The sequence below is a fragment of the Giraffa tippelskirchi genome, chromosome 12, assembly GCF_054371585.1.
Source record: "Giraffa tippelskirchi isolate mGirTip1 chromosome 12, T2T-mGirTip1v1.2.pri, whole genome shotgun sequence".
NCBI classification, from domain to species: domain Eukaryota; kingdom Metazoa; phylum Chordata; class Mammalia; order Artiodactyla; family Giraffidae; genus Giraffa; species Giraffa tippelskirchi.
Genome location: NC_137286.1, coordinates 35,871,494 through 35,897,931, shown reverse-complemented (window position 1 = coordinate 35,897,931; position 26,438 = coordinate 35,871,494). Strand labels below are relative to the sequence as shown.

At 35.8% G+C, this 26,438-nt stretch overlaps 1 protein-coding gene across 2 annotated transcripts in view; it reads right to left on the bottom strand.

Moving 5' to 3' along the window:
- ETFA (electron transfer flavoprotein subunit alpha) overlaps nucleotides 1–26,438 on the bottom strand; it is a 73,291-nt gene that overhangs the window by 31,441 nt on the left and 15,412 nt on the right. For both annotated transcript variants that reach the window (XM_081549655.1, XM_081549656.1), the window contains exons 5-9: nucleotides 23,989–24,088; nucleotides 22,837–22,947; nucleotides 22,088–22,189; nucleotides 20,822–20,890; nucleotides 17,244–17,326 (exon numbers count right to left, since the gene is read on the bottom strand). In XM_081549655.1, coding sequence (XP_081405781.1) covers nucleotides 17,244–17,326; nucleotides 20,822–20,890; nucleotides 22,088–22,189; nucleotides 22,837–22,947; nucleotides 23,989–24,088 — 465 coding nt within the window. The remainder of the gene's footprint in view (nucleotides 1–17,243; nucleotides 17,327–20,821; nucleotides 20,891–22,087; nucleotides 22,190–22,836; nucleotides 22,948–23,988; nucleotides 24,089–26,438) is intronic.

Genomic DNA, 26,438 nt, shown 5'->3' with positions numbered 1-26,438 from the left:
GAATACACAGAAGAACTGTACAAAAAAGATCTTCACGACCCAGATAATCACGATGGTGTGATCACTCACCTAGAGCCAGACATCCCACAACGTGAAGTCAAGTGGGTCTTAGGAAGCATCCCTACGAACAAGCTAGTGGAGGTGATGGAATGCCAGTTGAGCTATTTCAAATCCTTAAATATGATGCTGTGAAAGTGCTGCACTCAATATGCCAGCAAATATGGAAAACTCAGCAGTGGTCACAGGACTGGAAATGGTCAGTTTTCATTCCAATCCCAAAGAAAGGCAATGCCAAAGAATGCTCAAACTACTGCACAATTGCACTCATCTCACACGCTAGTAAAGTAACACTTAAAATTCTCCAAGCCAGGCTTCAGCAATACGTGAACCAGGAACTTCCAGATATTCAAGCTGGTTTTAGAAAAGGCAAAGGAACCAGAGATCAAATTGCCAACATCCACTGGATCATCGAAAAAGCAAGCGAGTTCCAGAAAAACATCTATTTCTGCTTTACTGACTATGCCAAAGCCTTTGACTGTGTGGATCCCAATAAACTGTGGAAAATTCTGAAAGAGATGGGAATAACAGACCACCTGACCTGCCTCTTGAGAAACCTGTATGCAGGTCAAGAAGCAACCGTTAGAACTGGACATGGAACAACAGACTGGTTCCAAAATAGGAAAAGGAGTACGTCAAGGCTGTATATTGTCACCCTGCTTATTTAACTTATATGCAGAGTACATCATGAGAAATGCTGGGCTGGAGGAAGCACAAGCTGGAATCAAGATTGCTGGGAGAAATATCAATAACCTCAGATATGCACATGACACCACCCTTATGGCAGAAAGTGAAGAACTAAAGAGCCTCTTCATGAAAGTGAAAGAGGAGAGTGAAAAAGTTGGCTTAAAGCTCAACAGTCAGAAAATTAAGATCATGACATCTGGTCCCATCACTTCATGGCAGATAGTTGGGGAAACAGTGGAAACAGTGGCTGACTTTACTTTTCTGGGCTCCAAAATCACGCGGATGGTGATTGCAGCCATGAAATTAAACGACGCTTATTCCTTGGAAGGAAAGTTATGACCAACCTAGACAGCATATTAAAAAGCAGAGACATTTTTTCCAACAAAGGTCCGTCTAGTCAAGGCTATGGTTTTTCCAGTGGTCATGTATGGATGCAAGAGTTGGACTATAAAGAAAGCTGAGTGCTGAAGAATTGATGCTTTTGAACTGTGGTATTGGAGAAGACTCTTGAGAGTCCCTTGGACTGCAAGGAGATCCAACCAATCCATCCTAAAGGAGATCAGTCCTGGGTGTTCATTGGAAGGACTGATGTTGAAGCTGAAACTCCAATACTTTGGTCACCTGACGTGAAGAGCTGACTCATTTGAAGAGACCCTGATGCTGGGAAAGATTGAGGGCCGGAGGAGAAAGGGACAACGGAGGATGAGATGGCTGGATGGCATCATCAACTCAATGGATATGGGTTTGGGTGGACTCCAGGAGTTGGTGATGGACAGGGAGGCCTGGCGTGCTGCGGTTCATGGGGTCACAAAGAGTCAGACATGATTGAGCGACTGAACTGAAAACTGTTCTGAAAAATAGCAACTTGAGTTCTCTATGAAATTCAGCCGAAATTACACAAAAACTCCTTGAACCACCTGTTAAAGCTATAAGAATCTGAGCAGAGCTAATAATGTCAAAAAGGAAAGTGCTTATAAGAGAAGAGTAAATTTACTATTCCTTCAACCTTACTAGAGACCATCTAAGTAACTTCACTTTAAGGAAACAGAAAACATTCCCCTGCCCCAAAGATCATTTCCCAAATTCCTTCTCAGACTAACTTTAGTTAATATTAATATATAAATATATTAAACTAAATTACTAAAATGTTGTTTTATACAAGATCTTAGTATTCATATCTCTGGCTCTAAAATAAACATGAGGATTGAATTATATATGCTAAATGATCAACTATCATTGAATAAACATTTCTTTCTATTACAGTGTCTTATTTTCTCTTACATTAATGTGCATGATTATCTTATCTGAAGCGATATGTGAGGGAAAAAAACAGCTTTTATATGAAAGAACCAAAAATACAGTTAGAATAAGAATAGAAATTTGGAACAGTTTTATTCAAATTGCCACACTAAGATGGCTACAACAAAGATTTGCTGTCTACTCTTACTGATTTTCATGCCAGCTTTTAAATTAGATTGATCATCTACAAGGCACATCAATTTGTATCAGTGGAATCTTTTATAAAAGTTCTAATATTTACATAAAAAATTCAACAGACTCTCCAAAACTTAAAACATTAATTTTATATATTAAATGGTAATGGATAAGAAAACTTGACTGACACTGGTCCTCTTGAAATAAATATTTAGAGAAAACAGTCTAACAAAAATTAGCTAAGAAAATAAAGCAAAGACACAATTAGAACTCAAAGACACAATTACAACTAACTTTTAGCAAATAAGATTTTAACTATTGCACAATCAAACTATTTATACATCCAAACCACAGTTTGTTAGTTCTACAACTTCTCCTTTGTCACTTTAAGCTCCACTGTAAGGGCTTTGATCATCCAGGCCATGTAATTACCGTTAAGGAGCATGCTTAGGGTGTTTTCTGTACTACAGGTCCATACAGCATTTCTCTTTGTCCTCTTGGGAATAGAACATCAATTGCTTTCAGCTAAATGCACTCACATATGAATATTTTAGTACAATTTAATGCTTCTATACCAACCCCAAAGGAATAGAGCATCAATTTGTGAACACCATTTTCTTAGAGTTAAAAGCCAAGCTGGATAATGCAGTATGAAAGGGGCTGTCAATCTTTAGCTTTTTAGCAAGTCAGAAAAGCAGTCCATAAATTCAGTCCCAGCAGTGTACAAATAACTCCCATAAAGTTTGTTCGTATACAGACTTTTCAACATCAGTGAATTTTCTTCAAAAGAACTCAGAAAAAATTTGTCTTAGTAAATTCTCCCCCAAAACTGCTTTATCTAGTAAGTATTTATCAAGAGTTAGAATTATAAATGAACCACTAATCTGTTAGTAAATACCAAAATACAGACAAAGTAATCTACTTCCACTAAGTGAAAAAAACACATTTCTCTGGTAAGACATAACAGAAACTCTTTAATGACTGCAATATGCTTCTACGTTTGAATGGTGAGGTAGGTAAAGTCATCAATGGGGCTTCTAAAAGGCAATCCAGAAAAAAAAAAAGTTAAATGAGAACTACTACCAACTATGTCAAGGCTAAAAAAGCCATATTTATTAAATTCTAGTCATAGCATAAATCTGATACTCTATTTAGCTCAACACATGTTAATTAATTCCCTAACAAAATCCAATGAAACTATCAGATAACAGTTAAAGAATTCAATACCTGTTCATGAGTTCAAAACAAATAAACAAAACCTCTAACAAACTAGATTTATAATACTAATTCACTATTATAAATAGTGCATTAATTCACAGTACTCATACTATATGCCAGGCACAGTTTTAAGTGTTTCACACAGACTAATCATTAAATCTTCAGAAATACCATATGCTGTGTTGGAGAAGACTCTTGAGAGTACCTTGGACTGCAAGGAGATCCAACCAATCCATCCTAAAAGAGATCAATCCTGGGTGTTCATTGGAAGGTCTGATGTTGAAGCTGAAACTCCAATACTTTGGCCATCTCATGTGAAGGGTTGACTCATTGGAAAAGACCCTAATGCTGGGTAGGATTGGGGGCGGAAGGAGAAGGGGATGACAGAGGATGAGATGGTTGGATGGCATCACCGACTCGATGGACGTGGGTTTGGGTAGACTCTGGGAGTTGGTGATGGACAGAGAGGCCTGGCGTGCTGCAATTCATGGGGTCGCAAAGAGTCGGACACGACTGAGCAACTGAACTGAACTGAACTGAACTGAATCATTAAATCTTCAGAAATACCATATGAAGGACAGACTGTTACCACTGCCATTACACAGCTGAAAAAACAGTAGTACAGAGAAGCTAAGTGATCTGTCCAAGGACACACAGCAAGCAAGTGGTAACACTAAGAACTGAATTCAGGCAACCTGGCTACAAAGTCTGGACTGCTAACCATTTTTAACCATGATATGACACTGTCTATTGTAGGAAACTGCTTTAGCAGCATTCCTAGTAGTGAAACACCAGAATTCCCATGAAAATAAGAGACTGGGATGTTTATCAATCAACATTCCAAATATGGAGCTTGACAAATTAATTCTAAAACTGTGGGAAATGACAGAGAGTCAATAGCTGAGACAATTCTGGAGAAGAATGGGGGAGATGGGTATTGCCCAAGTAGATTAATTTTACAAAGCTCTAGGAGCAGTTTTGGTACAATGATAAACAACTGACAGACAAAACACAGAATCCAAAAAGAGACTTCTGCATATATGTAAACTTGATATGTAAAAGGTCTGGGGCAGAAGAAAATGCGTAATAAATGATTAGCTACATGAGGAAAAATTAAATAGTTACTTCATATCAAACAAACAATTAAATCAAGTAGATTAACTGAATGTGAAATATGAAAAGCAAAACTTTAACAAAACTTTTAAGAAAAAAAAATACAGGTTAATATTGTGAGAGCCTTTTAAAAAGACCAAAAAAAGTATATATCAAAAGGGAAAAAACATTCAGCGACAAAATTAAAAGCTTCTGCTTATTAAAAAAAAGAGATTCAAAAAATGAAGAAGACAGTCATAACTGAGAGAAAACATATGTAACACATGTAATCAACAAAAGATTAATATTCAGAATACATAAAAGAACTTCCAAAATTGTTAAGAAGATAGGAAATTCTATAGAAAAATAGGCAAAAAAGATATGAACAAGAAATTCAGAGGGGGGAAAAAAAACCATGAATGAAAGATTCCTCACTGGTAATCAGGGAAAAGCAAATTAAAAGGCACAGTGAGATTTCCTGCCCATCAGACTAGCAAAACTTTTAAAAAATTGTAGTAAAATATACCTAACATAAAATTTACCATTTTAATCAGTGGTAAGTGTTCTGTGGCATTAAGTATGTTTGCCTTGTTGTGTAATCACCACCATTACCTATCTTTGGAACTATCATCTACCTCTACAACTGCAAAAGATGTTAAAAAAAAAATTGAAAATACCAAAATACAGCAAGGATGAGAACAAAGGTAAATTTTATAAACTGTTGGTAAGTGTAAATAACCACTTCGGAAAACAGTATGTCAATATCTGGTAACGCTAGACATTTACTATATGTAATTAAGCGATTTCACTCTTAGGCATACTTCTCTAGGGAAACACTAACATACAAGGAAACATTTTTTAAGAATTTTCGCAGCAACATTACTTATAATAGCAAGAAATTATAGACCACCTAAGTAAAGCAACATTACTTGTAACAGCAAGAAATTATAACCACCTAAAAATTATAGACCATTGAAGTATGATATATTTATAAAATAGAATGCCATATATTAATGAAACACAAATGAAAACTGCTACCTTCATTAAATGAATGAATCTCACCAACAAAACTGACTAAAAATAGAATAAAGAATACATACAGTCAACAAAGTGGGTATAGAGGGAATATACCTTTATAATAGGGCCTCCCTTGTGGCTCAGTTGGTAAAGAATCCACCTGCAATGAGGAAGACCTGGGTTCGATCCCTGGGTTTGGAAGATCCTCTGGAGAAGGGACAGGCTATCCACTCCAGTTTTCTGGCCTGGAGAATTCCATGGACTGTATAGTTCCTGGGGTCCCAAACAGTCAGACACAACTGAGCGACTTTCACTTCACTTCACTTCACCTTCATAATAAAGGTTACATATGACAACCCCACAGGTAACATCATACTCAAAAATGAAAAGCTGAAAGTTTTTCTTCTAAGATTAGGGACGAGACAAGGATGTACACTCTCATCACTCTCATTTGACATAGTATTAAAAGTCCACACCAGAGCAATTAGGCAAGAAAAAGAAATAAAAGGCATCCAAAGGCATTCCTTGGAATGGAAGAAGGAAAACTGTCTCTAATTGCAGGCAACATGGTATTATATAGAGAAAACCGTGAAGATACCACCAAAAAATCGTTAGTACTAACAAGTGAATTCAGTAAAGCTGCAAGATACAAAATCAACATACAGAAACATTGCGTTTTTATACACTAACAACAAACTATCAGAAAGCAAAATTAAGAAAACTACCCCATTTACAATTGCATCAAAAAGAATAAAATACCTAGGGATGTATTTAACATAAGGAGGTAAAAGACTTGTACATGGAAATCTATGACACTGATGAAAGAAAATGATGAAGACACAAATAAATGGAAAGATACTCTGTGTTCATGGATTAAAAGAATTAATATTGTTAAAACATCCATACTTCCGAAAGCAATGTACACATTCAATGCAATTCCTGACAAAACTCCAACAAGCAAACAATCCTAAAATGTATACAGAATCAAAAAAGACCTTGAATAATTAAGGTTATCTTGAAAGAATAAAAAACCTGGAGGCACCATATCAGAAATACATAATAGAATTCAAGGCTATATTACAAAGCTACAGTAATCAAAATAGTATGGTACTGACATAAAAATACAAGAGAACCAAGAAATATACCCATTCACACATGGTCAATTAATATATGACAAAGGAGCCAAGAATATACAATGTGGAAAGGACAATCTCTTCAATAAATGTTGCTTGGAAGACTGGATTTGTTGCTGTTTTCAGTCAATAATTTGTGTCCTACTCTTTGCGACCCCATGGACTACAGCACGCCAGGCTCCTCAGTCCTTCACTATCTCCCGGAGTTTACTCAATTTCATGTCCATTGAGTAGGTGATGTCATCTAACCACCTCAACCTCTGTCATCCCCTTCTCCTCCTGCCTTCAATCTTTCCCTGGAGTAAGGACTTTTCCTATGAGTCGGCTCTTCATATCAGGTGGCCTAAGTATTGGATCTTGAGCTTCAGCTTCGGCATTGGTCCCTCCAGTGAACATTCAGGGTTGACTTCCTTTAGGATTCACTGGTTTGCTCTTCTTGCAGTCCAAAGAACTCTCAAGAGTCTTCTCAAGCATCACAGTTTGAAAGCATCATTTCTTTGGCGCTCAGACTTCTTTATGGTCCAACTCTCACATCCATACATGACTACTGGAAAAACCATAGTTTTAACTATACAGACCTTTGCTGGCTTAAGTGATGTCTCTGTTTTTTAACATGCTCTCTAGGTCTGTCATGGCTTTTCTTCAAAAAGCAAAAAGGAGCAAGCGTCTTTTAATTTCATGGTTGTGGTCCCCATCCACAGGGATTTTGGAGTCCAAGAAAATAAAATTTGTAACTGCTTCCACTTTTTCCCTTCTATTTGCCACGAAGTGATGCGACCAGATGCCATGATCTTAGTTTTTTGAATGTTGAGTTTCAAACCAGCCTTTTCACTCTTCTCTTTCACTCTTATCATGAGGCTCTTTAGTTCCTCTTCACTTTATGCCATTACAGAGGTATCATTTGCATATCTGAGATTGTTGATATTTTCCCCAGCAATCTTGAGTCCAGCCTGTGATTCATCCAGCCTGATATTTCGCACGATGTACTCTGCATTAAAGTTAAATAAACAGGGTGACAATATACAGCCTTGATGTACTCCTTTCCCAATTTTGAACCAGTCCAGTTCTACCTGTTGCTTTTTGACCTGCATACAGGTTTCTCAGGTGATGGATAAGGCAGTCTGGTACTCCCATCTCTTTAAGAATTTTCCACAGTTTGCTGTGATCCACACAGTCAAAGGCTTTAGCATAGCCAATGAAGTAGAAGTAGATGTTTTTCTGGAACTTCTTTGCTTTTCTCCATGGTCCGGTGAATGTTGGTAATTTGATCTCTGGTCCCTCTGCCTTTCCTAAACCCAGGTTGTACATCTGGAATTTCTCAGTTCACGAGCTGCTGAAGCCTAGCTTAAAGGATTTTAAGCATAACCTTACTAGCAAGTAAGAAGAAGGAAATGGCAACCCACTCCAGTATTCTTGCCTGGAAAATCCTATGGACAGAGAAGCTCAGTGGGCTACAGTCCCTGGGGTTGCAAAAGTTGGACACAACTGAGCACACACTTATTTTTTTAACTAGCATGCGAAATGAGCACACTTGTATGATAGTTTGAACGTTCTTTGGCATTGCCCTTCTTTGGGAGTGGAATGAAAACTGACCTTTTCTAATCCTGTGCCCACTGCTGAGTTTTCCAAACTTGCTGACATATTGAGTACAGCACTTTCATAGCATCACCTTTTAGGATCTGAAATAGCTCAACTGGGATTCTATTACCTACGCTAGCTTTGTTCATAGTAATACTTCCTAAGATCCACTTGACTTCACACTCCAGGATGTCCAGCCCTAGATGAGTGACCACACCATCTTGGTTATCTGGGTCATTTAGCAACCACATTAATTTTTTTCTTAAGTCTAGCTATCTTTATTTTCATCCAGTTGTGTTCAAATATAATTGACTATATAAGTTTAAGTTGTACAGTATAATGATTTGACTTATATATATCATGAAATGATTATCACAATAGTTTAGTGAACATCCATCATCTCATGTAGATATACAATTAAACAGAAAAAAATATTTTAAAAAATAATAAAAATAGACCTACCATGTGACCCAGCAATCCTATTACTGGGCATATATCCAGAGTAAACCAAAATTCAACACACATGCACTCTGATGTTCACTGCAGCACTATTTACAATAGCCAGGACATGGTAGCAACCTATATGTCCATCAACAGAGGAATAGATAAAGAAGATGTAGTACATATATACGGTGGAATGAAATTGGGTCATTTGTAGAAATGTGGATGGACTTAACGACTGTCACACACAGTGAAGTAAGTTAGAAAGAAAAAAAAGTATCATATATTAACACGTATATGTGGAATCTAGAAAAATATAGATGACCATATTTGCAAAGTAGAGACACAGACATGGAGAACAAATACATGGATATCATGCGGGAAAGTGGTGGTAGGAAGGACTGGGAGATTGAGATTGACATATATACACTATTGAAAGTATGTTTAAAATAAATGACTAATGAGAACCTACTATATAGCATGGGGAACTCTACTCTACTTGATGTTCTGTGGTTACCTAAATGGGAAGGAAATCCAAAAAAGAGGGGAATATGTGTATACATATAGCTGATTCACTTTGCTGTCCAGTAGAAACTAATACAACATTGTAAAGCAATGATACTCTAATAAAAATTAATAATAAATTTAATAAATAACTATTAATTTCAAATGAATAAGCATTTTAAAAATTTCTCAAATGAATAAACATTTTAAAAGTTTCTAAGTTTGTATCTCTAATACAATAAACATCACTGCCTATGAACCAAATAAACAAAAGCTCTTTGAGGGCCCTCAACAAATTTTAAAAGGAGTCCCAAGACAAAAAAGTTGAGAACCATTGTACTACACACATAATGAAACAGGAAAATGTGAAAAATGCAATCAAAGGATATCAACCATGAAATAACCAAGAACTTGGAATTAGTACACAAGGATTTAAAAACAGCTATTACAAGTATGGTCAAGGATGTAAAGAAAGATACCTATAATGTTTGAACAGATAAGAAACTTCAGGAGAGAAATGAAATTAAAAGAACCAAATGAAAATCTAGAACTAAAAAACACAAAATAAGAAATTTCCCAGCTGGGTTTAATAGCATATTAGAAATTAAGAAGAGTCAGTAATCTTGAAGGAAAGTCAATGAAAATTATTCAATCTGAAGAACAGAGGGAAAAAAAAGATGAAAAGGAATGAACAAAACTTAAATAATCTACAGAAGAATATAAAGATATCTAAAATATGAGCAACTGGAGTCCTAATAAAAGTAGAGAAAAAAAAAGGTGGTTCAGTGTTCTATAAATGTTAAATCAATAGGCCAACCTGGACTGCCACCTGTTTCTGTATATAAAGTTTTAATGGAATACAACTCATTAATTTATTTACAAGTCTATGGCTGCTCCTGCTCTATCTACAACAGAAGAGTTAACTAGTTATGACAGACACTCTATGGCCAATAAAACCAAAAATACTTGCTGTGTGATTTACAGATAGCTTGTTCTCCCTGATGTAGATCTTTTATGTCCTAACTAAATTTTTTGGTCTAGTACTCCATCAATTATTAGGAGAAGGTATAGTACCAAAACCTCCAACTACGACAATAAATTTGCTTATTCCTCACTTTCAGTTCAGTTCAGTCGCTCAGTCATGTCTGACTCTTTGCGACCCCATCAACCGCAGTACAGCAGGCCTCCCTGCCCATCACTAACTCCCTAAGTCCACCCAAACCCATGTCCATCAAGTCGGTGATGCCATCCAGCCATCTCATCCTCTGCCATCCCCTTCTCCTCCTGCCCTCAATCTTTCCCAGCATCAGGGTCTTTTCAAATGAGTCAGCTCTTCGCATCAGGTGGCCAAAGTACTGGAGTTTCAGCTTCAACATCAGTCCTTCCAATGAACACCCAGGACTGATCTCCTTTAGTTGTCAGATTTTGCTTGATGTATTTTGAAATTCTGTTATTGAGCACTTACACATTCATGACTGTTCTGTCTTACTGATAAATTGACCCTTTCATCAATTTATGGCCCTCTTTATGTTTGGCACTACTCACAGTCTTGAAGTTTGCTTTATCCGATATTAATAAAGACAACTCAGATTCCTTATGTTTACTATTAGTATGGCGTATCTTTTTATGTCTAAATGTATTTCTTACAGGCAGCATACAGTTGAGTCTTGCTTTTAATACACCCAGTGATCTCTGCTTTTTGACTGGAATATTGAGTTCATTTATACTTTTCTCTCACTGCTTTTAAGAATTTCCTTTTATCAGTATTGAAGTGGATACACCTTATTTATGGGTTTTGAATATAATTATATCAACCATAAACACAGATGAAACAACTTTGCTTGTCTGCCAGAAAACAATTCTTGATTATGAGATTTCAGGTCTTCGTTCTGTTTTCACTTAAAGTAATAAAAGGTGCCTGCTGATCATTAACTGGAGAAAGCTATAAAGTCAATAAATCTGGAAACTAACATTTATGACACACAGAAGGCCAAGAGGCACAGGAAAAGATGCTCAACATCGTTAATTATTAGGGAAATGCACATCGAAACTACAATGAGGTATCCCCTCACACCAGTCAGAATGGCCATCATTAAAAATTCTACAAACAATAAATGGTGGAGAGGATATTTAAAAAAAGGGAACCCTCCTACACTATTGATGGGAATATAAATTGGTACAACCACTATACATTCTTTAAAACTAAATCTACCACATGATCCAGCAAGCCCACTCCTGGGCATATATCTGGAGGAAACCAATATTCTGAAAGATACAGGCATCCCAATGTTCACTGCAGCACTATTTATAATAATCAAGACATGGGACCAACCTAATATCCAACAACAGAGGAATGGATAAAGAAGATGTGGTACATATAACGAGTGGAATATTGCGTGCATGCTCAGTCATGTCCAATACTCTTGCAACCCCACAGATTGTAGCCCGCCAGGCCTCTATCTGTGGAATTTTCCAGAAAAGAATACTGCAGTGGGTTGGTATTTTCTACTCCAGAGAATCTTCCCAATCCAAGGATTGGACCCGTGTCTCCTGCATCTCTCACTGACCCACCTGGGAAGCCCTACAGTGGAATATTACTCAGTCATTAAAAGGAATGAAATAATAGCATTTGCAGCAACATGGATAGATTATCATACTAAGCAAAGTAAGTCAAAAAGAGAAAAACAAGTATCATGTGATATTTCTTATATGTGGAATCTGAAAAATCATACAAATGAACATATCTATGAAACAGAAATGGACTCAGACATAGAGAACAGATTTGTGGTGCCAAGGGACAAGGGGTGAGGGAGGGAAAGATTGAGAGTCTGGGGTTGCAGATGCAAACTTTCATAGGATGGATAAACAACAAAGCCCTATTCTATAGCACAGAGAACTACATTCAATATCCTGTGATAAACTATGATGGAAAAGAATATGAAAGAGTCAAGTAAGGCAGACAGAGAAAGACAAATATCATAGGATATAACTTACATTCAGAATCTTTTAAAAAAATACAAAAGTACTTATTTACAAAACAGAAACAGACTCATGGACTTAGAGAGCAAACTTATTGTTACCAGGGGGAGAGGGTGGTGGGGAGGGACAGATTAGAAGTGACATATACACACTGATATATTTAAAACAGATTACCCCGGGATCTACTATATAGCACAGGGAATTCTGCTCAATACTCTGTAATAACCTTAGTAAGAAAAGACTTTGAAAAAGAAAATAGAAGTTTCAACAGGGAATGCAACAGAGAGATCTGATGTTAGTTAAATTATGCACTCTTTCCAATTAATTGGCTCTCCCTCAAAAGCAAATGTACTAAAATTAAAATGACTTCTTTTTTGAAAGAAAGATTTTTTCTTTTACTCATTCTTTAAGCAATCTGACTATTACATGCCTTGTAGTTTCTCTCCTGTTTCCTATTCTTGGTATTTGTTGAGCATCTGAGATCTGAGTTTTTCTGCTCCAATTACACACATAATAGACCTCCTAAAGTTGTCCCACAGTTCATCAAAGCTTTGTCTGTTTTTTGCTGTGTTTTCAAAATTTTCTGTTTCATCTGGTACAGATCTATGCTGCCATATTTTTAAGTATTCCTGCAGTGTCTAATGACAGGATATACATTCTCTTCAAGTGCACAAGGTATATTCACCACAATACAGCATTTGTTATGCCATAAAATAAGACTCAATGAATTTTAATACTGAAAAATTTATATCATTAACATTTACATTTAAAAAAACAAAATACAAAATTAATGAAGTAAAGTTCTATCTTAAGTGCAAGGTAAATCCAAAGTAATCAGAAGGAAGGAAATTAAGAGCAAAAATCAATAAAAAGAAAACAATGAAAAAAATTAACAAAGTTAAGAACTGGTTCGTTTTTGGTGTAGCTGCTCCAGAAAACAGTTCCTCAAAAGGTTAAACATAAAGTTATCATATGAACAAGCAATTCTACTCCTGTGTATATATCCAAGAGAAATGAAAGCATATGTCCACACAAAAACCTGTATATGAATGTTCCTATCTGGATTATTCATAACAGCCAAAAAGTAAACAGCCCAAATTTCCATCAGATGATGAATGGATACATAAAATGTGGTATATCCATATAATGTAATACTATATGACAATAAAAAGGAATATTATTAACATGAATAAATAAAAACATTATATTTTTTTAAAAAGCCATAAAAGACCATATATTCTATGATTCCCCTTACATAAAATGTCCAGAATAGGTAAATCTATATAGACAGAAAGAGCTTCCCTGGTGGCTCAGACGGGTAAAGAATCTGCCTGCAATGCAGGAGAACTAGGTTTTATCCCTGGGTTGGGCAGATCCCCTGGAGAAGGAAATGGCAACCCACTCCAGTAGTCTTGCCTGGGAAATCCCATGAACAGAGGAGCCTGGTGGGCTACAGTCCACGGAGTCACAAAGAGTCAAACACAACTGAGCAACTAACACTTTCACTTTCACAAAGACAGAAAGTAGACTGGTAGTTGACTAGGACTGGGGAGCTGGAAAGAAAATAGGTGTGCAGTTTCTTTTGGAGGTGATGAAAACGTACTAAAACTGACAGGTGATGTTTATACAATTCTGTAAATAAACCAAAAGTCACTGTATTAAATAGTTAATTACATAAACTGTATGGTAAATGAACTGTATCTCAATAAACTTGTTATTTTAGAAAACCGAATCATTAGAAATGTTTAATATTATAAATTCCTCGCTGGACTGATGTGAGAAAGGGAAACACAAAAACAGAAGACACAAACCACAAAATTTAGGAGGAGCTATCACACCATATTTTACAAACAATGAAAGAAAATGGGGCAAAATTATAAGCAACTTTATCCAACACATTTGATAACTTAAGAGAACTGAACCAATTCCTTTAAACACATCACTTAGCAAAACAGACTCAAAATAAAATAGAAAATCTGGATAGCCCTACATCTATTAAAGTAATTGAGTTAACTGTCAAATGCACCAACAAAGAAAACTCAAAGCTCAGATGGCTTCAGTGTTGCGTCTATCAAACATTTAAGAAAGACACAAACACAAACCAATCTTACACAAACTCATTAGAAAATACACAAGGAGAGAGTATCTTTCAACTCATTTCAGGAAGGCAGCATAATGCCAATACCAAAATTAAACAAATATATTGGAGATGGGGAGGAAAATTACACAGATTATTTTGATAAAGACAGACCCCAGACTCCTTAACAAAGCATCAGTCAATGAAAGCCAGCAATATATTAAAAGGGTGCTATATCATGATCAAGTAGGATTTATCACAAGCAACTCAAGGTGGTTTAATATTTAAAAATCAGGCAATATATTATTATGAATACATAAGTCTGTGTATCTGCCTACACATACATACCTACACACACTCCCTAACTTTTTTCACTGAGGTGTCCTGAGAACAGCAATATCCGAACAGCAAGAGGCACAATTAATATTCAGATGTCAGCTTCATACTATTCTTCTACTAAAAGGAACCAGGACTCCCTGGAGAAAAGACTGATGCCAGGGCTGGGATAGCAAAGGTACAAAAAGCCTAGAACATCTTATTCTATCAGTCAGTAAGGCCCCAAAGAATGATGGAAACATGTTAAGACACAGAAGCCCCCAGAAGGGCTTCTCACTGGCCAAATGTGGAACAATCTGTACATCAAAAAAAATAACAACAACAGATTTTCACCCACTGAACATAACAGGGACAAGTCCTATTATAAATAAATATTCAATGTTTGCTTATAAGAAAATAAATGTAAATGAATAAACTGAAAGTTTGAGGAGAACTGGAATATTCACATCATTTCAAAGTAACTTCTTATAAAAAATTTATTAATTATAAAGGGAAAAACAGCTTTACAGTGGAGAAGTTTGACAAATATCACCTTAATCAAACAGTCAAGGTGAAAACCTAGTAAGACACAATGAAACTGTGTACCACTTGATAGGATGAAATATCACTTTTGTGATATTCCTGTCAAAGATGCATGTATAATCTAAATTGAACAGTGAGGAGACAACAGACAAACCCAAAATAAGGGACATTCTACTCTACAAAATAGCTGTCCTATAATTTTCAAAAGTGTCAAGGTCATGAAAGTCAAAGTAAGATAGCAACTGTTTGAGATGGAAGGACACATGACAACCATATGCAACATTTGATTACAAATCACAATGCTTTGCTATAACATATGGGACATTACTGGGACAACTGGCAAAACCTGAACAGAGTCTGATGATCACATGGTATTAATGTACTGGTGCCAATGTCCTGATTTTAAAAGTTGTATTGTGGTTTTACAGGAGAATGTCCTACATATTTGGAAATGATGAAGAATCATCTCAGCATGTTACTCTCAAACAGTCCACAAAAATAAAGGTTTTTACTTTGTTCTTGAAAGTTTTCTGTAAACTTGAAATCAGCTCAAAAAAGATTTAGAGTCTTAAAATAAAAATATACACAAACACACATACAAATACACACACACAGACAAATATACACACAGAGACAGACAGAGAGAGACAGACACACAAAGTCTAAGTCAGAGTTAATGAGCCAGAATCTCCAGGAATACAGGATTCATGTTAAGGAAAGTCTTCAGAGACTTAAATATGTTTTAAATTCCTTATGAAAGATTTTCAGTAATCCTACAGTCATGACAGTAATGTTGAAGACAGCTGACTGTATGACATTTATTTACAATACAAGCAAGGATGCCACTGGTCGCTCCCTGTCATTCTGCCATGCTACTTAATAACAAGTGTATTGTTCCTGAAAAGTCAATGTAAATAAAAGCCTGTCTCCCACCATACTTTGCTGTAGAAGTATTATTGATTAGAAAGGTTATGGGCTTCATCTTTGGTAAATAAATTCAAATCTAAAGATGTTTCTTCATGTAAACTAGGACAAACAAGATTTCCACCAAAAAAAAACCTATCTGCCATTCCTCATTAAATGTTAGGGAAGGTTCAAATTTACCTGCTCAATAAATGTTCTCACAGCCTGACAAATGTGGTATCACAAGCAAACACGTCACGTGGTTTTTCTGACTTTGTTTACAGTTTTAGTACATATTTTAGATTCTGAGATCTTATCTGAGTTCAAATAAGCTGAATAACACAAAAAGTATTAACAACCATCAATAATTAGATCTTATAAAAATTTCTGCTCTTCAAAAGAAAATGAATAAAGAAGCAATAAAAAGATAAAGAACCCAATTTTAAAATGGGCAAAAGATTGAACTCTCTTCAAAACAAACTTCAAAGACAATACTTAACTTTTTTTATTATTTTGAAATTTTAAATGAACATCTGATGAGATATGAGATTTTTTAATGGATATGACTTAATATCTTGTTTTGAAATACATTAAAAGTACATTTAAGAATTCTATCCACTGGAAACTTGTATCATCTAAGAAATGTGAACAATCATTCAACACTGTTAGTAATTCAACTTTGAAACCAATATATTCCCAAGTTTTGAACAGTTTTAATTGAAGAATAATCTAATATGGATCAGAATGGAATCAGAATTCCTGAATTTACAGAATTTACTGAATTTCATGCAACTAGACATAATACAGAAATAAACTAGGTGTTCAGGCAGACGTAAGACTACAGCTATCAATTCACAGCTCCTGATTTTGAGAGTCTGTGTTCATTAATATAGATTCATCAGTTTTATAGATAGATTTTATAATACACAGGCATTATGGTGAATAAATGCTAAGGTGAACTTATAAAATCTATATAATAATAAAATGATGCTTCTGTCAATTTCATATTTAGTGTTGTGACATAAATTTGACAAAGTATTCTACTGCTTGAAAAACTTTGGAAAACAATGCTGGATTTAAGAACTGCTATACATTTTACTGAGGCCAAGAAATCCATAGGCCTGTGAGGACACTTCACCATGATAAAGGCTAACTGCTTAGGTACACTGAATAGGTCATCACTTCACTGAGATGATTGTTCCATAAATACATATAGTTCTTATCCCCACAGAATTTTGCATGGCATATTTTACTGCAATACTTACTGGTGCCACTATTTTTCCTGTCTGTCCAACTTGCAAGTCATTGGGAACAAAGCCAGCATCAACAGCAGCACGAGAGGCACCAACTAAGGAAAAAACAGTTGTCATTTTTTAAAGCTCTATTATTCAATTTGTTGGGGGCATTCACTGATAATGGGTTTTTTTTTTTTACCCTCGCCAACCCTCTCCAGCAGATGCTGCTTTGTCTGCCACCATCCTCATACCACTGGGGCCTCAAGGTGGTACTCCAGGCCCTCACTTCCACTCTTAGGAAGTTTTCCCTCCTTTCTCCTTAAAAGCATTCAATTTTGAATCTCATGTCATCAGATAATGTCACTTGTATATTGCTTGTGTCATCTACTAACCAGCAGGTCAATTCCCTTCATTTTTCTACATTTTTAGCTTCTGGGTCTTTGTTACTCTCTCCAGTACTAGTCTTATCTTAATTCTTGAAGACTGTGACACCCTGGCTCCTCAATTCTTTGAGCAATTCTCCTCCAGCTATTTTATCCTTCACGCTACCTCCGCCTCACCCATGGTCATATCCTCCACCTGTCCATTACCAATATCATCAACAATCTCGATTTCCAAAGTCTCCCTGTGACCTCCCCATTCCAGCTGACTCCTTTTAGTACCTGACTCCAACAGCCATCTGACCCCACTGAGGTCTATAATTCTTTGCACTGTCCCTCTCTCCCCTTATGTTCTCTCTTCTTTCTTTACCCAGTTCAGTTTCTATTATCAATGACTCTAAGCACTCCTTTGCATATGCCTTCAATTTCCTTGCCCTCCTCTTGTATCATTTCATTTCCAAATGGTGGAAAACCTCCATCTCTGGTTACTGACTAAGCAATCTTGCTCCCCTTTCCATACCTGACTGGAGAAAAACACCAATATTCAGCCATGTTAACTGTTTTGTACTTTAAATAAATAGGCCTTATTTCTCTCACTGTCATATATTGTAATTTTGTATCTTTCCTCTCTCTTCACACTTTCAATATTCTTTTAACATTCTGCTTCCAATTTCACTGAAAAAACTGAAACCTGCTCCAACTAACACGTTCACCCATCAATTTGCAGCTGTGTTCATATTCTCTCCCACCGGCTCAAGAACATCACTCCAGTAACTCTCATCTCATGTATGATTAACCTCTCCCTCTTAACTGGAGCATTCCCTTCAGCATATAAAGCATGCTATTATCTTCTAATCTTTAAAAAGTTCCTCTGTTGGTCCTGCTCCCCCTCTAGCTACTGTCTGTTTCTCTGCTCTACCATATGGTTAAAAGCCTCTAAAGAGTCGTTTGCATTCATTGTCTCCATTGCCAGGCCTCCCAATCTACTTCTAAAAACTTTTTAATTAAAACATGACACACATACAAGAAAAGCACACAAATCACAAATGAACTCAGCTCATGATCATCAGCTTCGACAGCTGATCATGAAGTGAATACAACCACGTAAATACTTTTAAACACTCCCATCAGGTTTTTGCTCCCACTACCCACTACCACCATTACTAAAACTGCTCAAAGTCACCAATGACCTCTAAGTGGCTGATCAATGAGGCACTTTTCAATCCTCATCTTCCCTGACCTGTGGGCAGCCTTTGACATGAGTGACTGCGCTTTCCCTTACTGAGACACTCACTTCGATTTCAGAACATCCCGTTCTCTACCCTGGTTTTCCTGCATTACTTTTCCATTTGTCTTTGGTCTTCACTCTCCTCTTCTCCCCTCCCTCTTAATCTTGCAGCACCTAAGGCTTAGTCCTTGGACTTCTTTTACATCTACACTCTTGGTGAATTCATCCAGTCTCACAGTTTCAAATACCATCTAAATGCAATTGATTCCCAAATTTCTATCTCCAGTCCAAACTTTCGAACTACACATTTCTACAGCAACTGCTTAACTGACAACTCTATTAGGGTGTCTGTTATTAGACATCTCAAAACTTAGTACACTCATTCCTTGGTATCCACAAGGGATTGGTTTCAGAACCCTTCCAAGGACACCAAAATCCAAGGATGCTCAAATCCCTCATATAAAATGGAACAGTATTTGCATATAACCTACGCACACCCTCTGTATACAGGCATACCTCAGAGATATTGGTGGATCAGTTTCAAACCACCACAATAAAGCAAGTTACGTGGATTATTTTTTGGTTTCCCAGTGCATTCATTGTTGTTTAGTCACTAACTCATATCTGACTCTTCTTGCGATCCCATGGACTGTAGCCTGCCAGGCTCCTCTGTCCATGGGATTCTCCAGGCAAGAATACTGGAGTGGGTTGCCTGACAGTGATCTTCCTGACCCAGGGATCGAACCCACATCTGCATCTCCTGCACTGGCAGGCAGATTCTTCTACCACTGGGAAGATTCTTCTATCTGGGAAGCCCCTAACATACTATTTTATTATTTATTAATTTACTATGTTTACTGTCTGTGGTACGCAGAAAAATGGCCCCTCCAAAGATATATTCACTTTCTAGTTCCCAGCACTTGTGGATATTACCTCTGTGGCAGCAGATATGATACAAGGTTAAGGATCTTGGGAGAAGGCACTTATCCTGGATTATATAGGTGATTTTTAAATGTCATCACATATATAGGGATGTACAGGGAGACATAATACAGATAAAGAGGAGAAGGTAATACGAAGACAGTGGCAGAACCTGGAGTGACGTGGCTATAAGCCCAGGAATGCCAAGACAGCCTCTGGTAACTAGAAACATATTCACTCCCCCAGTATGAGTGTGGCTCTGCCAATACCTTGAGTTCAACATGCTTCTGGCCTCTAGAACTTTGACTCATTTTGCTCATTTTATTCAATGTTTTTTTGCCTAGCTCCTAAAATAGTGCTTGCCATATAGCAGACACTCAATAAATATTTATTCAGTGAATGAATAAATGAAATATCCTCAGTCAAATACCATCATCTGATTATAAAGAGTCAAGATTACATCTTTATTCAGACAAAACCATAACTGTTTCTATGGGTACATATATTAGGTAATATAAAGCATAAAAGCCAGAAAGTTATACACGAAACTCTTAAAAGGGGGAGAACAAACTAGACATTAAGAATATACTCATTAATAGTTGTATAATTAAAAACTAAAATATTTTTAATGTTGTTTTTTTCAAAAACCATCATTCCATTCTTAATACACTTTTAATAACAAGATCTATCTTCCCTATAAATTTTTAAAATGTTAAATGTTAATTTCTATTTGTATGAGAGATTTATGTTGGACCAGCAATAAAGAGTAAAACAAGGGCATTCCTGAATCTGAAGTAGGCAATGAAATTGACATTTCATTTTTTTAATGGAAAAAACTACTAAAATTTGGCAAATGGTAAGAGTATCATATAAATAATAAAGAAAAAGGACAACCTTTCCTCACTGAAGTCTACACCATTTACGTGGAGATTAAGAAAAACTGTTTCAGACAGAAAAGTTGAAAACCAGAGAAAGCAAAAAATCTGCAGCTTTGAGTGACTTATATACAAATGAAATAATGAAGAAAAAATATTTCCAATGAAATGGGAATATTTTTCTAGTAAGGAAAATAAACTTACCTGCAGCATGTAGTTGATCTGCCAGATCATACAACAACTTAAAGTTCTCTCCACTCTTCAAACCCCGACCTCAATTAAGAAGATGAAAAAAAAAGAATTAAGCAAATATAAACTCCATTCTGTAAAAATTTTGAACTTCATATACACGAGTGAATCTTCATATTATACAACAGCCATCTCCTCTATAAAGCCTTTCCTAAGTTCTCCAATGATACTCTTGCACTTTTCCAATAAAGCATTCAACACTACTGTAATTCTGTAAATAACTAACTGGTTAACTACTAGTATAATTAGTCTTTAAAATCAGTCTTCCAAAAAAAATAAATAAATAAAATCAGTCTTCCCCACTAGAACAAAAACTCTTTAAATACAAGATTTATACCTATCTTGGTCACTGCTATGTTTAGCAATACTTAACTGAACAACTGAAAGAAGACATTCCACTAGACTTTAAACCCCTTAAGAGCAAGAATAATCTGTTTCTTCCTCTTTGTTTCTCCAGCACTTTGCAATGGGCCTGGCAGAGAACACATACCTAATAAACATTTATTTGAAAAAATAAGTGAATAAACTAGTCAGATATACCTTTCTGAAACATAAATTATTTCCTCTCAATGCCACTTGCAATAAGAGGTTGTTTGGAAGATTAATTATTTCATTTGATGTTTAGTTTGGAAAGATTTTTCAATCATAGCAGTCACTGTTTTAAAAAGTCAGCAGGCTATGAAATATGGATCTTTTTGTTTGTTTCTTGCGGTTTTTTGCTTCTTTTGTTTTTAAATAGAAGCATGATATACAAAAAGAAGCAAGTCTTATACAATATTAACAGTTTTCATATTAAATGTGAAAAAACTTCAAAAGAGTTACCCATAGAGACTTGGACTGTGCTGCAAGACTTTTAAAATAGAGCAAAGGGTCACACAACACAGCCCTGAGATTCCAACCAGTCCTTTCTTTGCTTCAGAAGTTAACCATACTCTTCAGAATAACACAGGAGTCAGTCAAAATGACAAAGATACCAAGTTGCAAAGCTATGGAGTTGAGATTTGTACCATGCTCCCCCTGGTGCCAATGAAACAGATTTGCAACAGAAGTCCAAACTATTAAACTCAAGATTTCATTTTCCTAATAGGTAAAATGGCACTAATATTCACAACTTACTTCTTACATTTGAAAAAACACCTGTGCTCCATTAAAATTAAGTATTAATAAAAGCAAAGCATTTTAAGTTTACATCATTTTTAAAAATTACAATATTCAGCTTACCACCAGACACCACCACTTTGGCACCTGTGAGCTCTGGTCGATCGCTTTTTGTTAATTTCTGGTCAAGCCATTCTGATATTCCCACTGGGGAAGTGCTTGATGCTGCGTATATTAATACATATAACAAAACAAACAGTATGAGTTCAAGTACTATAGTAAAAATAATTTTTTAAGAGAAATACACAAAGAATTAATCACAGGAAATTTAACTTTGTTAGTGTGATTTTTTTATTTTTTGCTACTAATTTCATTCTCTCTGATTTTTGGAAAGATTTAAAGGGACTGGATTCCAGCCTTCACCGTATTAGCTATATGACTTTTGAGAAGTCATTTAATTCTGCGAGTCTACCTTTAAGACTGAAATAACCCTTTCTCTACAGGGTTTAATAAGATACTGTATATATTAAAGTGTTAACACCTTCCATAAGTTTACTATATTACAGTCTTCCATTATGAAAGCTCTTTTATAATAAACAATGAGAGGAGAGTAAAAAGTCCTTACATCAATATAACAAATTAATCTTAACGCACCCCACCCCTACCCCATTGATATATACCAAACTTACTATCACAGTACAAAAAAAATAATATAAATATTTCTTACTTTTGCATAAACTTGGGAATATCATTTATTTAGATGGAGCTCTCAAACATTCTGCATTAGAAATTTAACTAGAAGCAATCTCTTATTCTAATATAATATCTGAACTAAAAATAAGAAACTAAAACAAATACAAATGAACGCTCACCCTTTTCTGAACTGGCACTACCTCCACTTGTTGCTGCAGCTTCAAAAGATGTTCCTCGGACAGAAAATACCTTCACTTTCTCATCACACTTCACTGTACATAAAGCATTTCCTGAAATACACATTTATTTTTAAAAACAACCATGAGAGGCAAAAAAATCCCCCAAGTATTCCTTTGAGGTTCAGAATTTACTTCACAAAGATAAGGAAAAAAATAACTGTAGACCAGTTAGATTTTTTCTACCTTTACTAAATATAAGAAAAGGAGTATAACATTGAAGAAACATATCAGTGGCACTCTATGTAACCTTAGATGTCTGTAAAAATAGAACAAGTGCTGACCTGCATGGAAGAAACAAACTGGAAAAGGCTGTCACACTAATCAGGTACATTCTTCCTAAAAGGAATATAAACAAAAGCTTTCTTCTCCAAAACAACATGATCAGTAACTTAACAACATGAGCTGCAATACTTAATAAAGACAAAGCTACTATGCCTGCTAAGGGAAGAAAATAAGTGAAAACATGGTAGGGGCATAAAGGATGGGAAGTGTGATGCACCAAGATTTTAAAAGGATTTGAGACATTTCTTATAGATTAGCAATTACATTAAAAGTGACCTAAACCATGACCAAATACTTCCCTTTAAACACTACTAAAGATGAGAGGTTTGATTTGAGTTCAATCAGAAAGATCAAAGAGTTCATTGCCTTCTCCAGCCCCACCAGAGACCAGTGTGCTTAGCAAAAGATCAATCGACTAAAAAGACACTGAACTGAATTTCTTAATGCAGATAGAAATGAAATAGAAGCAGCAAAGAAGATTGAAATTATTTTTAAAAAAACAGAAAGTTTTCTTTTCCAAGCACCACTTACAAAATATACTGAAAAGAAACCTAATTTTTATTGATCACTGGAAAAATCTCACTCTGTACATGGAATGACCAGGAAGGAAAAAAGCATGTTTTAAATCTATTAGAGAGAATGTCATATTGCGGTCCTGCAGCAATTCTAACACTAAGATCTAACGCCAAGGTTTTCTTCACAAATCTTAGGATGATCCATGCTTCAAAATCCTATATTCAAGATTAATTTCTGCTTTTAGAATTTTCAAAAATTTAGCATACTGATTGACTGTTTTCCTTGGGTACTCACCTGCATAAATGGTTCTCACAAATGTGTCAGGTGATTTGATTGCAATGATGTCAGAAATAGGGGCAACATCAAGTTTGGCTGCTATTCTGGGCAAAAGGTTCTAAAAGCAAAATAAGCAGTGAGTTACACACATATATGCTGATGGATGTCTATAAAATATTAGCAATAACATTCTCTAAAAGCAAATTCTGTAGAAACTTTATTTTGAATATTTTATATTTCACATGCATCTTTAGACACACCACAACTTCAAGCACAACTTTTTGGATAGTCTTTGAATATAAGTAAGAGTAGAGCATTACTCTAACTACATTAAGAGTTTTATGAGTTTATAGCAATAAACTACCTTAACTCAGTACGTTGAATTATGAGATATGATATTTGCTTTAACGATCATCATTTACAAAGTGTGACAGTTATAGATTACTGAATTTAGATAAGATAGAAAAATAATTAGAGTAGTAAAATTCTCAAATATTAAAAAATAACATCCTTATATGTTTACTTAATGTACATGAAAGAAAAAATTCCAAATCAGACATGTTCACCTTTTTAAGAAGCGATGTTGCATTTAAAAAAATAAAAACTAACCGAAGTGTCCATCAATAGGGCTTGGGTTTACAAATTATAGTAAATCCATATAATTTTAAAAATGAGAAAAGTAAAGCACAGCCTTTCTCTCTCTCTCTCTCTCTCTCTCTCTCTCTCTCTATATATATATATATATATATATATACACACACACATATATATACACACACATATATATACACACACACGTACATGCTTTTCTCTGTATATGCATATAACATCTCTGGAATAGATACATGTGGTAACTTTGCTCCTACTAGCAGGGATCACTGGGCAAGCCCCAACAACCCCAGGGCTTAGTTACTTCACCTCACAGTAAGAGGAAGAGAATCTCTATGCTTTTATTCTAAATTTCTTGGGCTCTAAAACAGAATCAGTTAGTGAAGAATGAATATGCATACTTTCTAGATGCAAAGGTTTGCTTAGATAATGACATCATCTAAGTGTAATTTTAAAAGTGAAGTGTTGCTTTTACCACACAAATAGAAAGGGTAAATTCCCCACTGCTTTCTACACAGAGCTTACTCTATGGCATCTCCTAAACTCAGTACATGAAACCAACTCTAGCAGGTGAACTTTCATTGTAACAGCACTCAAGTTCCTCTCCTCATTCCATCCCCAAATCCTCTCTGTTCCTCTAAGGATTCTCTCAGGACTAGCCTCCAATCACTCCTTTATTCTGCATCCTCTCACATGCATGTACAATTATTGGCACTAACATGTATTTTAAAGTTTTAATATACATATTGCTAAGTTGCGTCAGTCGTGTCCGACTCTGTGCGACCCCATAGACAGCAGCCCACCAGGCTCCGCCGTCCCTGAGATTCTTCAGGCAAGAACATTGGAGTGGGTTGCCATTTCCTTCTCCAATGCATGAAAGTGAAAAGTGAAAGTGAAGTCGCTCAGTCGTGTCCAACTCTTCGCAACCCCATGGACTGCAGCCTACCAGACTAGTCCGTCCATGGGATTTTCCAGGCAACAGTACTGGAGTGGGTTGCCATTGCCTTCTCCGAATATATATATTATATAACCTTCAACTAAGTTTATAAGCACCCTGAGAGCAGAGGCTGTGTGTCTCCACTTCTCATGTCTCTACCCTGTATCTAATAAGCAGTTCTATATAAACTGATGCCAACAAGTATTGAAAGCTTGAGTCAAATTTCCTCCTGCTACATCCTTCAATTGTAAAGATTTTCTAATACTCAGTCTATTGTTACCTATATTATATAGCAATTCCCTTTCAACCATAATAACAGAGCTACTGAAAAGTACCATAGTTTATAAATCTACAATCAGAAAAAAATTAAGATTTTACAGGAAATAAAGGGCTTGGGAAAATAATTAAAATGCCATTAAATATAGTTCTAACTTGGTAAATAAAAGGTTTAGAAGATACCTGCTAGCAAATGAAGCAACAGACAAACAATTAATCTCAAAAATATACAAGCAACTTCTGCAGCTGAATTCCCAAAAAATAAACGACCCAATCAAAAAATGGGCCAAAGAACTAAACAGACATTTCTCCAAAGAAGACATACAGATGGCTAACAAACACATGAAAAGATGCTCAACATCACTCATTATTAGAGAAATGCAAATCAAAACCTCAATGAGGTATCATTTCACACCAGTCAGAATGGCTGCTATCCAAAAGTCTACAAGCAATAAATGCTGGAGAGGGTGTGGAGAAAAGGGAACCCTCTTACACTGTTGGTGGGAATGCAAACTAGTACAGCCACTATGGAGAACAGTGTGGAGATTCCTTAAAAAACTGGGAATAGAACTGCCATATGACCCAGCAATCCCACTGCTGGGCATATACACCGAGGAGACCAGAATTGAAAGAGACGCGTGTACCC